Source organism: Stegostoma tigrinum, chromosome 37 (genome assembly GCF_030684315.1).
Source record: "Stegostoma tigrinum isolate sSteTig4 chromosome 37, sSteTig4.hap1, whole genome shotgun sequence".
Lineage (NCBI taxonomy): Eukaryota > Metazoa > Chordata > Chondrichthyes > Orectolobiformes > Stegostomatidae > Stegostoma > Stegostoma tigrinum.
The window spans coordinates 16106494-16119807 of NC_081390.1; the positions used below are offsets into that span (position 1 = coordinate 16106494).

Sequence of the window (13314 nt, forward strand, 5' to 3'; positions counted from 1 at the left end):
ATAGAATGGTTAGAAGAACAAAAGGAAGCTATTTGGTCTGTTGCACCTGTGCCAGCTCTCTGAAAGGCAACGCACCTAATCCTACTGATCGCTTCTCCCCCTGCTCGCCTGCAAATTCCTTTCTCCAGATGTTTACCTAATTATCTTTGAAGGCTTTCATCAAATCTTTCCCCACTACACTCTCAGGTATTGCATTCCAGATCCTAAGCAGTCACTGTGTAAATATGTTCCTCCTTGTATTGTGTTTGTTTTCTTTACTGATTATCTTAATTTGGTATCTCCTGGTACTCAATCCTATTGCCAGGGAAACAGCTTTCCCGTCTACTCTATCCAGGTCCCTGTAATGTTCAATAGTGCCTACATAAAAGTGAAACACAGCAAATGCTAGAAATCAGATTTAAAAAACCCAGAAAATGCTGTATATACTCAGCAGGTCTGGCAATATCTATGGACAGAGAAATAGAGTTAACGTGTCAAGTCCCATATTAATCTTCTTTAGAACTAAACAGCAAATGGTGCCTTGCTTGACACATTACATCTGTCAATGTGGTCGACTGCATCCACTGTTTCCGATGTGGCTTCCTCTACATTGGTGAGACCAGAGGCTTGGAGGCTGCTTTGTAGAGCACCTGTGCTCTGTTCACGACAAACGACAACACTTTCCGGTCGTGAATCTTTCAACTCTCCCTCCTGTTCTCTGGGTGACAAATCCATCCTGGGCCGCCTCAGTGTCACAATGATGTCACCCACAAACTGAGGAGCAGCACCTCATATTCCACCTTGGGAACGTACAACCCAATGGTCTCAATGTGGACTTTACCAGTTTCAAAATCTCCCCACCCCCGCCCCATCCTATGACCAACTTTCCCTCTCATCCCCACCTCCTTGACCTGACACAACCATCTTCTCTCCCACCTATCCGCTCCTCCCACCTCACTGCCTACCTGCACTCACTTATCACCAGCCACACCCCCCTCTCTATTTATTTTGGAGTTCCCTTCCCCCTCCCCCATTTCTGAAGAAGGGTCCCAACCCAAAACAACAACTTTCCCGTTTCTCTGATGCTGCCTGGCCTGCTATGCTCCTTCAGCTCCACACTGTGTTATCACTGTCATTGACACATACTTGATTTTTTTGCTTGTAATACGCCAAAGGTGATCATTCCTTCAAAGGAGCACAAATTTTCTCTGGAAGACACTGTGGGTGGTTCACTTACCAGTGAACAGAAATAGCTAAGTGGAATCTCACAGCAAGTCCACATTGACCATAGTCAAAAGTTCTGCCTTATCCAAACGAAATGAAAAGGACAAAGTTTTATTCTGTCTCATAATGAAGAAACTTGAGTCTTAGTGCTGTAGAATAGCTCAGTTTATAACTGACCTGATTGAGTCACGTGGGCTAGTAGTTGGAGTGGTTTGCTTCGATGGTGGGGTTATTGTCCCTTCATCCTGTTCACTCACAGCATCAATTATGGAATGATTGTCGGGTGTTGTTGCTCCACTGCCTTGAGGAGTTGAATGGTTGCTTATTGGCTCCAGTCGGGAACTGATAAAACAAATCACACATGGATCAACATTAATTGTTTACAGAGTTATGTAGCAATGGAAACAGAGCCTTTGGTCCAACTAGTCCACACTAACCATATTCCCATTTGTTTGCACCTGGTCCATTTCCCTCCAAAGCTTTCCTATTCATGTACTTATCCAAATGTTTTTTTAAATATTGTAACTGTACCTGTATCCACCACTTCCTCTGGCAGTTCGTTCCACATACAAATCATTGTGTTTAAAAAAAAGTTGCTCCTCAGATCCCTTTTAAATCTTTCTCTTCTCACCTTAAAAAATGCCTCTAGTTTTGAAATCCTCAGTCTAGGGAAAAGATCTTTGCTATTCACCTTATTTGTGCCTCTCTGATTTTATAATCCTCTATAAAGTCACTCCTCAACCTTCAACACTCCAGTGAAAAAACTTCCAGCCTATCTTTATAACTCAAACCTTCCATTCCCAGCAATATCCTGGTAAATCTTTTCTGAAACCTCTCCATTTTATATCCCTCCTATGGCAGGGTGACCAGAACTGTACAAGGTATTGCAGAAGAGGTCTCACCAATGCCTGTACAACCTCAATATGACATCCCAACTCCTACACTCAATGGTCTGAGCAACGAAGACAAGTGTGCCTTTTTAATCACCCTGTCTACACGTGATGCAGATTTTAAAAAATTATGTACCTGAACCCTTTCTGTTTTTGTGCTCCTAAGATGCTGCTTGGCCTGCTGTGTTCATCCAGCTCCACACTTTGCTATCTTTGATTCTCCAGCATCTGCAGTTCCCACTATCTCTCATGTACCTGAACCGCTAGGTTTCTTTGTTCTATAACAGTATCCACAGCCCTACTATTAATTGTATAAGGCATACCCTTGTTTGTTTTGCCAAAATTGCAATATCAATGCAATACTCCAACTGCCACTCCTCAGCCCACTGACCCAATTGATCAAGTCTTTTTGTAACCTTTCATAACCTTCTTCACTGTCCAGTGTACCATGAATTATGGCATCATCCCATGTCTCCTAAATCCACATCCAAATCGTTTATATAAATAAGAAACAAAAGTGGAACCAGAACAGCAACATAATAAGCTAGCAATAGCTGGCAAACTCAAAATTCTAATATATTAGTAGCTACTAATTAATGGCTTGGCTTAAATGAAGTGCAAAGTCTGTTGACACCATTCCACTCTACACTCCAAATTTTGCTCTCTCTAAAACCCACCAAAACAGGAAAAAGCAAAGTTGTGTCTTGGCTACTTAAAGCTAAAAAAAAGTGCAGTATCAACTTGGAAAGAAAGTAAGGAAAATGTCCGAGTTACCAGAAGCATTATTAATCCAGAAGCAGTATTTTCACAAATTCTGATATAATCAACACTGATTCAATTTCTCATTTCAGCAAATTTCAAAAGAATCTGTACATTTGATTACTGTATGGAAACAGAGATGTGCAGGCTGATGAAAATTATGTGTTATTGCTAATTTATACACTGGCCTAACTTCATTCAAAACTGGATGATCCATTTAAAAAGCAAATCTTCTGCTTCGTTGGCCTGTTAAGATCTCAAGATTATCTAAAATGGAAATACATATTTTAAAAAAACACTTAAAATGTTCATATCTAGTGCAAACGTAAAGGTCATTAAGTATAGTCACAGCTGAGATAAGGCATTTTTAATCAATATTGGAATCAATAATTATGGGGATAAGGCTGGAAAGTAGGGTTGAGATTATTTGATTGGCCATAATCTCACTGAATGGCAGAGCAGACTGAATGGGCTGACTATTGCTCCTGTGTCTTATAATCACTCTTATAACCTATAACATTGCTCAAAAAAAAGTGTACAAGTCTAACCTCTAATTTTCACAACTGAAGTCTCACCTGGAACGTGAGTGGTTACCTAGTTGATACATATGTGGGTTATATTGTGCCAAGATGGTGATCGTCTCACATGGCTCTGTCTGTCCAATAATTAACCGAGCCTGTTGCTCAGTGGCGTTCCTCAGATTAATGCCATTATACTGTCAAAAGATAGTAAAACATTATCAGCACGGCTATGTTAGTAACAAAGAAATTTTAAGATCAAGTTGATATACAGTGTAATATTTTCCTATTTTTCCAAAGTCTTTAGGCGTCCCCAAGTTATCAAAGCCAGCACTAGAGGATGGAGTACAAATTGGTTTCCCAAAGCTACATCTGCCAAGAATATCAGTTGGCATTATCACTGCTTTGAGTCTTCTAGTCATATTACACTTCTGGTTTTTCTCTCAGGAAAATATTACACTGTATATCAACTTGATCTTAAAATTTTAGGCCTGTTTATTAAGAGCACTATACCATATTCTTTGACAAACCAGCAATAAAAATCAGCTTTATTTTTAAGTTCTGAATGAATTTGGGTGTTCGGGAAATGGGACTACTGTGGGAAAAGCAAAATGTCAGGTTATGCCCTGAGGAACCACATGCAATAATGTAGTAGAACCCAGCAAAAACAATAATAAAGGCCTTGTAGAAATATTTCAATTCAAACAGCTGTTGCAAAGCTTTTAACTGGAATTAGAATCCACATATTTTGGGCGCTCTTCCAAGACATCCCACTGGCAAGGAACAACTGAAAAATGAAGAGCATCCCCTCTCAAAATTACAATATGAAAGATAACCCACACCAGGAGGACCCACCTGTCACCTTTCTTAAGCGAATGGAAAGATCTACTCCAATTCCACGAAGAGGCGCAGACAAGCCCAATCAAAACATTAATTGCAATTACAGAAGATTACCAATGCTTTGATAATACTATGTATACTGACTGAACTGAATCATTGTTGAATGTTGAAGTATTCTGTGATTACAGGAAAGCCTTTCCTCACCTATTACAGTTGTACAAAACAAAAACTTCACCCGCATCAGATTTTCCTCATTATTGGTAGCCACATTTTAGTTACTTAATCGCATTTACCTCAAGTAACTGATCACCATATTCAAGTCCAGCCTGATGAGCAATGCTTCCACCAATTACTTTGGAAACAAATATCCCTCCATTTTCTCCACTCACAATTGAAATTCCAAGTGGTTCAGTTCCTTTCTGCACAGTCACGTGACGGGGTTCTTGTAGAAAAGGCCTTTAAAAAATAAAATAATTTCAACTCCATTCAGCATTATACTCACTGAAATCCAAGGTTTTATAGGAAGTCAAATAAGATAACAAACCACTTGTATTCAGTTATTTTTTAAACTTGGACAGCCACAATGACAAATTGAATTCATACTCAAAACAGGATTTTAATTGGTACTGGACAGACCCGACTACGTTACAAACAGAACACAGAAATGGTAACACAGAGGAAGGCCTCTTTCTTAATAACAAAATTTGACCCAAGACAACGGTGTGCTGGGGAATTTGCATGGGCAATGAGGCACTATGCAACAATGTCAAATCCACAGGGGTGAGTGGGCAGGCAGGCAAGTGGGCTGCATTCTTTATTGATATCACGAGAGAATGTCATGAAGGTCGTGACTCAGCTGCTCCAGTGAATCCAATCAACTTTGCTTAATGATGTAACTCAAACAAGTTTCTTCTCCCACTCTTTTTCCAATACAACTGTCCTTAATTTTAATATGCATGTGCAAAAGAAAACTTCAAAAAGGAAGCTTCATATCGTCTCTCAAAATATTCTGTACTCAGTTATATTTTTTATAGTTTCAACATAAGATAAAGTGAAGAGAATATGTACTGCACAGCACAGTGATAATCATGTCTGAAGGAAGCCACAAGAGCAACAAATGTTACTGGGGTATTGGCATCTATCCTGACAGCAGCCAACAGGCAAATATGTACTAGAGAGTTTGTCTTCTATCAGTTTCCTGCAGAACTAACTTTGTTTCAAGTACCTTATTTGCAAATTTGCTATATTAGGCTATATCTATATCTCACACCAAAATGAATCAAAATATGAAACAGAATGAGATCAACTGGTAGTCAATGCATACAATGTCATCCTGTATTCAGTAGCAAATTCCTGAAGAATTTGAAGAGACTTGAGGGTTCCCATAACCTGTGTGATCAGCTTATTGAAGCTGAAATCCTGTGCACGTTATTTTTTTAAAATTCACTTATGGGATGCGGACATCATTGGCTGGCCAGCATTTATTGCCCATCCTTGAGAAAGTAGTGGTGAGCTGCCTTCTTAAACTGCTGCCGACCACATACTGAAGGTTGACCCACAATGGCCTGAGGGAGGGAAATTGCAGGATTTTGACCCAGAGACCATGAAGAAACGCAATATATTTCCAAGTCAGCATGGTAAGTGGCTTGGAGGAGAACTTGCAGGTAGTGGTGTTTCCATGGATCTGCTGCCCTTGGCTTTCAAGATTAAAGCAACTTAGGGTTGGAAGGTGCGGGCCAAGGATCTTTGGTGAACTTCTGCCGCACATTTTGTAGACAGTACATCGCTGCTACTGAACATCAGTAGTGGAGGGAGTAAGTGCTTGTAGATGTGGTGCCAATCAAGCAGGCTGCTGTTGCCCTGGATAGTGTCAACCTTCTTGACAGCTGTTGGAACTGTACCCATCCAGGCAAGTGGGGAGTGTTTCATCACACCCCTGGCTTGTGCCTTGTAGATGGTAGACTGACAGTGGGGAGTTAGGAGGTGAGTTACTCACCACAGTATTCCGAGCCACTGACCTGCTCATGTAGCCACTGTGTTTATGTGGTAAGTTCAGTTGCTTCTGGTCAATGGTAACCTCAGGGATATTGATAATGCGCAATTCAACTTTGGTAACACTGCTGAATGTCAAAGTCAGTGATCAGGTTATCTCATACTGGAGATGGTCATTGCCTGGCATTTGTGTGGCGTGAATGTTGTGTGCTACTTCACAGTTCATGTCTGGATGTTGTTCAGATCTTCTTGAATGTGAACATGGTCTGTTTCAGAATCTCAGGAGTCACGAATGGCATTGAACATTGGTGAACATTCCCACTTCTGACCTTATGACTGGGGTGGGGGCTTGTCTTTGATGGAACTGCAGAAGATGGTTGAGCCTGGGACACTACCTGAAGGAACTCCTGCAAGATGCCCTGGAGCTGAGATCACTGAACAACAACCACAACCATTTTCCTATGTGCCAGGTATGCTTCCAACCACTGGACAGTTAGCCTCATGATACCCATTGATTCCAATTTTGTTGTGGGCTCCTTGATGTCAAGTGCTGTCACACTCACCTAACCTCTGGAATTCAGCCCTTCTGTCCATGTTGAAGCAAAGCTGTAATGAGATTAGGAACTGAGCAGCCCAAACTGAGCAAGTTATTGACAGTACTGTTGATCATACCTTCCATCAGTTTACTGATGATGTGGTAATAGATTTGTCCTGCATTTTGCATATAGGACATATTCCCTAGTCCATTTTCCAAACTGTCGGACAAATGCCAGTGTTGGAACTGTACTGGATCAGCTTGGCCCTGGGAGTGGCAAGTTCCAGAGCATAGGTCTCTAGTTCTATTGTCGGAATGTTGTCAGGGCCCATAGCTTCTGCAGTATCCAGTGCCTCCAACTGTTTCTTGATATTATGTGGAGTGAACTGAATTGGCTGAAGATGAATCTGTAATGCTGGGGACCACTGGAAGAGATCTGCATGGATCATCTACTTAGCACTTCTGGCTCAAGATTGTTATGAATGTTTCAGCTTTATTTCTGCACTGAAATGTTGGACTATCCCAACATGGAGAATGGGAATATTTGTGAAGCTGCTTCCTCCAGTGAACTGTTTAATCTGTCCACCACCGTTCATGACAGTGTGGCAGCATTGCAGAGCTTAGATATGATCTGCTTTGCTCTGCCTACCATTTGCTGTTTATAGTGTTTGACATGCAAGTAGCCCTGTTTGGGAGCTTCACGAGGTTAACATTTTATTTTTAGGTATACCTAATGCTGCTCCTGGCGTTCCTTCCTGTATTCTCCACTGACCCAGGGGTGATCCTCTGGCTTGATGGTAATCATTGAGTTCAGGGCATGCCATGAGGCTGTAGATTGTAGTGGAGTACAATTGCTGCTATTGATGGTCCACAGCACTTCATGCATGCCCAGGCTTGAGTTGCTAGACCTGTTTGAATCTGTTCCATTTTGCACAGTGATAATGCTAAACAACACGATGGAGGCAGTGTGAAGGCAGGATTTTGTCTCCACAAGGACTGTGCAGTGGTCATTCTTATCAATATTATCATCTGCAAATGATGCAACATCATTTGGCAGACTGGTAAGCAGGATGTCAAGTATGTTTTTCCCTCTTGTAGTTTCCCTCACCACCTGCCGCAGACCCAATCTCCCAGCTGTGCCATTTAGGCCATAACCAGCTCGATCAGTAGTGCTGCTGCCGAACCGCTCTTTGTGGTGGAAATTGAAATCCCCCACACAGAGTACATTTTGTGCCTTTGTCACCCTTAGTGTTTCCTCCAAGTGTTGATCAATGTGAAGGAATACCGAATCATCAGCACAGTGGGGGATGGTAAACGGCAATCACATTTAATCTGAAGCCACAAGACTTCATGACACCCAGAGCCAATGTTGTGCACTCTAAAGGCACTTGCCTCCAAAACGTATATCTCTCTGCCGTCACCTCTGCTGAGCTTGTCCTGCCGAGGGAACAGGGCATATCCAGGGGATAGTGATGATGGTGTCTGGGATATTTTCTGTCAGCTATGATTCCTCGAGTACATCTAAGTCAGGCTGTGTTTAAATAGTCTGCAAACTTCTCTCCCAATTTTGGCACTAGCTCCCAGATGTTAGTAAGGGCTTTATGGGGTCGACAGGGCTGTTTCTGTCACTGTCTTTTCTGAAGCTTAGGTTGGATGGCCCGTTTGGTTTCATTTTTTTTTGAGACTTCATAATGTTTGATGAATGCAGTTGAGAGTTAAGCACATCACTGTAGGTCTGGAGTCACATGTAGGCAGACCATGTAAGGATGGCAGCCTCCATCTCCTGAAGGGCATGTGACATGCAAATCTAAGTAATTCAATCAGGTATTTTTAAAATATACCTCGATTACAATAAAAATTACTAGAATATATTGACATCAATAAGCTAAAACTTTTAAATAGTATGCACTAACAAAAGGTCAAAGATCCAAAATGATAACTGTTTCTTCTTCACATTAGCACGATCAGACCTGCTGAGTATTTTCAATGAAAAGTAAATTTTGTTTCATTGCTATAATCATAGTTAATGTTAAATGTTTGAGCAAACATAGTATTGGTAATGACCCATGAAAGAATATTGCTAGATACTCATGCATTTGGCACTTGAAATTGTTCTACTTCACCACTATCACCCACTGTATAATCAGGTCAAACCTCAGGACTATCTACCAGTCACAGAGTGAAAATTCTTATGCTTTTGTTCAGAGTATCCTTCTGCCATCTTGCATAATTTAACAAAGTGATTTTTGTTCATTTTTCAGAATTAGCTGCTGTCAGGCAGACAGAAGTGTCTCAAGCAAACACTAACCTTGCATGGGATAAAGTTGCCATGCAAGAGCTTCCAGATGAGCAGTAACTGAGAAATGCGAAATGACACATGAATAAGCATATCTTGAGAATTGCAAACAGGAAAGCAGAAAGCAAGTTAATTTGTAACAGGCCAACCTCAGACTCCGTAGTGATGAGAATCGAGGCCTAGGAGTGAGAGGAATTCTCAGAAAGGACCTATTACGGAATAGGTATCTAAAAAGGGTCAGAATGAAAGAAAAACAGTTGTAGAAATGAATTCAAAAAGCCTAAAAATGTTATGCTTCAGAAAGTTGAGAGCGAAATACTGAAATATAAGAAGCAGTGGTAAACATCAAGTTCTCTGCGTTACAAATACGTTCAATAACTTGATCAACTTATAAGAGTGCAACTATAGCTTTGGGGCCCATAATTTTATCTTTTCCAAATAGTAAGCATAAATGTCAAGGAAGATGCAGTTTCGAAAACATATCATTATCTGTAATTCCATTTATAGAAGTGTTACAGCATTAACAAAATGAAAGCACTTAAACATCTTAAAATAACAAATTTCATAGCCTTTGTTAATATAATTCCTGTTATTAGCTGGATTCATTAAAACACCAGCATTGGAAAGCAAAAGAAAACATTGTGAAATATTAGACATAATGTAACCATTACAATGTTCACTGCAGCAATTCCTCAAATGTTTCCTTAATATTTAAGGATCAAACACAACATTCTTGTAATTTAGAAATGCTAATAGGGTTACTGCTATTCAGAGAGTCCATAGTAAATTATTCCCATATTAACCAACAAGCCTAACAATAACATAATTGGATTTGCTTTTTTGCAATTCAAAAAATGACTGTCAAGTTAAGGCTCGTGAGTAGATTTGTAACTCAGGTTGTGGATGCTGCGGTTGGTTTAGTAGCCTAGGCGGGATTGAGGTTCATAAGGAGGAGGTGTTAGCAATTCTGTAAAGTGTGAAAATAGATAAGGCTCCTGGGACGGATGTGATATATCCTAGGATTCTCTGGAAAGCTAGGGAGGAGATTGCAGAGCCTTTGGCTTTGATCTTTATGTCGTCATTGACTACAGGAATACTGACAGAAGACTGGAGGATAGAAAATGTTGTCCCCAAAAGGAGAGTAGAGACAACCCTGTTAATTATAGACCAGTGAGCCTTACTTCAGTGGTGGGTAAAGTGTTGGAAAGGATTATAAGAGATAATATTTATAATCATCTAGAAAGGAATAATTTGATTAGGGATAGTCAACACCGTTTTGTGACGGGTCGGTCCTACCTCACAAACCTTATTGAGTTCTTTGAGAAGGTGAATAAACAGGTGGATGAGGGTAAAGCGTTTGATGTGGTGGATATGGATTTCAGTGAAGTGTTGGATAAGGATCCCCACGGTACGCTATTGCAGAAAATTCGGAGACATAGGATTGAGGGTGGTTTAGCGGTTTGGATCAGAAATTGGCTAGCTGCAAGATGACAGAGGGTTGTGGTTGATAGGAAATGTTCATCCTGGAGTTCAGTTACTAGTGGTGTACCACAAGGATCTGTTTTGGGGCTGCTGCTGTTTGCCATTTTTATAAATGGCCTGGATGAGGGTGTAGGAGGATGGGTCAGTAAATTTGCGGATGACACTAAACTCGGTGGAATTGTAGACAGTGCTGAAGAATGTTGCAGGTTACAGAGGGACATAGATAAGCTGCATAGCTGGGCTGAGTGGTTGCAAATGGAGTTTAATGCAGAAAAGTGTGAGGTGATTCACTTCGGAAAGAGTAACAGGAATACAGAGTACTGGGCTAATGGTAAGATTCTTGGTAGTGTGGACCAGCAGAAGGATCTCGGTGTCCACATGCATAGATCCCTGAAAATTGCCACCCAGGTTGATAGGATTGTTAAGAATGCGTGCGGCGTGTTAGGTTTTATGGGCAGAGGGATTGAGTTTCGGAGCCATGAGGTCATGTTGCAGCTGTACAAAACTCTGGTGCGGCCGCACTTGGAGTACTGCGTACAGTTCTGGTCACCGCATTATAGGAAAGATGTGGAAGCATTGGAAAGGGTGCAGAGGAGATTTACCAGGATGTTGCCTGGTACGGAGGGAAGGTCTTATGAGGAAAGGCTGAGAGACTTGAGGGTGTTTTCAATAGAGAGAAGGTTAAGAGGTGACTTAATAGAGACATACAAGATGATCAGAGGATTAGATAGGGTGGACAGTGAGAGTCTTTTTCGACGGATGGTGATGGCTAGCACAAGGGAACATAGATTTAAATTGAGGGGTGATAGATAGAGGACAGATGTCAGAGGTAGATTCTTTACTCAGAGAGTAGTAAGGGTGTAGAATGCCCTGCCTGCAACAGTAGTAGACTCAACAACTTCAAGGGCATTTAAATGGTCGTTGGATAAACACATGGATGATAATGGAATAGTGTAGGTTAGATGGGCTTCAGATTGGTTTCACAGGTTGGTGCAACATCGAGGGCCGAAGGCCTGTACTGCGCTGTAATAGAACATAGAACATAGAAAAGTACAGCACAGTACAGGCCCTTCGGCCCACGATGTTGTGCCGTGGAATAATCCTAATCCAAAAATAAAATAACCTAACCTACATTCCCCTCAATTCACTGCTGTCCATGTGCATGTTCAGCAGTGCTTAAATGTCACTAATGACTCTGCTTCCACGACTACCACTGGTAAACTATTCCATGCGCTCACAACTCTCTGGGTGAAGAACCTCCCTCTGACGTCTCCTCTATACCTTCCTCCCAACACCTTAAAACTATGACCCCTCGTGGCAGTCAATCCTGCTCTGGGGAAAAGTCTCTGGCTATCAATTCTATCCATGCCTCTCGTTACCTTGTACACCTCAGTCAGGTCACCTCTCTTCCTCCTTCTCTCCAGACAGAAAAGTCCAAGCTCAGGCAACCTCTCCTTGTAAGACAAGCCCTCCAGTCCAGGCAGCATCCTGGTAAACCTCCTTTGCACCCTCTCCAAAGCCTCCACATCTTTCCTGTAATAGGGCGACCAGACTGGACACAATATTCCAAATGTGGTCTCACCAGGGTTTTGTAGAGCTGCAGCATAACCTCACGGCTGAAACTCGATCCCCCTGTTAATGAAAGCCAAAACACCATATGCTTTCTTAACAGCCTTATCCACTTGGGTGGCAACTTTGAGGGAGCTATGCACTCGAACACCAAGATCCCGCTGTTCCTCCACACTGCCGAGAATCCTGCCTTTAATCCTACATTCAGCATTTAAATTCGACCTTCCAAAATGCATCACTTCGCATTTATCCAGATTGAACTCCATCTGCCATTTCTCAGCCCAGCTCTGCGTTCTGTCAATGTCTCGCTGAAGCCTGCAATAGCCCTCAATACTATCAATGGCACCTCCAACCTTTGTGTCATCAGCAAACATACTAACCCACCCCTCAACCTCCTCATCCAAGTCATTTATAAAAACTACAAAGAGCAGAGGCCCAAGAACAGAGCCCTGTGGGACATCACTCAGCACTGACCTCCAGGCAGAATACCTACCATCTACAACCACTCTCTGCCTCCTGTCAGCCAACCAATTCTGAATCCAGACAGCCAAATCACCCTGTATCCCATACCTCCTGACTTTATGAATGAGCCTGCCGTGGAGAACCTTATCAAATGCCTTGCTGAAGTCCATGTACACCACATCCACTGCTCGACCCTCGTCAACCTGTCTCGTGACTTCCTCAAAGTACTCAACAAGATTTGTAAGGCATGACCTGCCCTCACAAAGCCATGCTGACTCCCTTTAATCATGCTATGCTTTTCCAAATAGTCATAAATCCTATCCCTCAGCATTCTTTCCAAAACCTTGCTGACCACAGACGTAAGACTGACTGGTCTGTAATTTCCAGGGATTTCCCTATTCCCTTTCTTGAAAAGAGGAACAACATTTGCCTCCCTCCAATCTTCCGGTACGACTCCCGTGGAGAGTGAGGAAGCAAAGATCTTCGCCAGTGGCTTAGCAACCTCCTTTCTCGCTTCCCGGAGCAACCTAGGATAAATCTGGTCCAGCCCTGGGGACTTATCAATCTTAATGTTTGCCAAAATGTCCAGCACATCAACTTCCTCAATCTTGATCTGTTCAAGCCTGTTTTCCTGCTCCTCAAAGTTCTCATTCACAACAAGGTTCCTTTCCTTCGTGAAAACTGAAGCAAAAAACTCATTTAGGGCATCCCCCTATCTGCTCAGACTCCACGCACAAGTTCCCTACGCTATCCCTGATCGGACCTACC

At 41.9% G+C, this 13314-nt stretch overlaps 1 protein-coding gene across 16 annotated transcripts in view; it reads right to left on the reverse strand.

Moving 5' to 3' along the window:
- dlg5a (discs, large homolog 5a (Drosophila)) overlaps positions 1-13314 on the reverse strand; it is a 218062-nt gene that overhangs the window by 36175 nt on the left and 168573 nt on the right. For 12 of the 16 annotated variants that reach the window (XM_048563372.2, XM_048563371.2, XM_048563376.2 and 9 more), the window contains 4 exons: positions 9183-9260; positions 4504-4666; positions 3428-3567; positions 1381-1545 (listed from right to left, as the gene is read on the reverse strand). In XM_048563372.2, the coding sequence (XP_048419329.1) occupies positions 1381-1545; positions 3428-3567; positions 4504-4666; positions 9183-9260 (546 nt within the window). The remainder of the gene's footprint in view (positions 1-1380; positions 1546-3427; positions 3568-4503; positions 4667-9182; positions 9261-13314) is intronic. The other 4 variants (XM_048563378.2, XM_048563377.2, XM_048563368.2 and 1 more) reach the window with 1 other exon arrangement.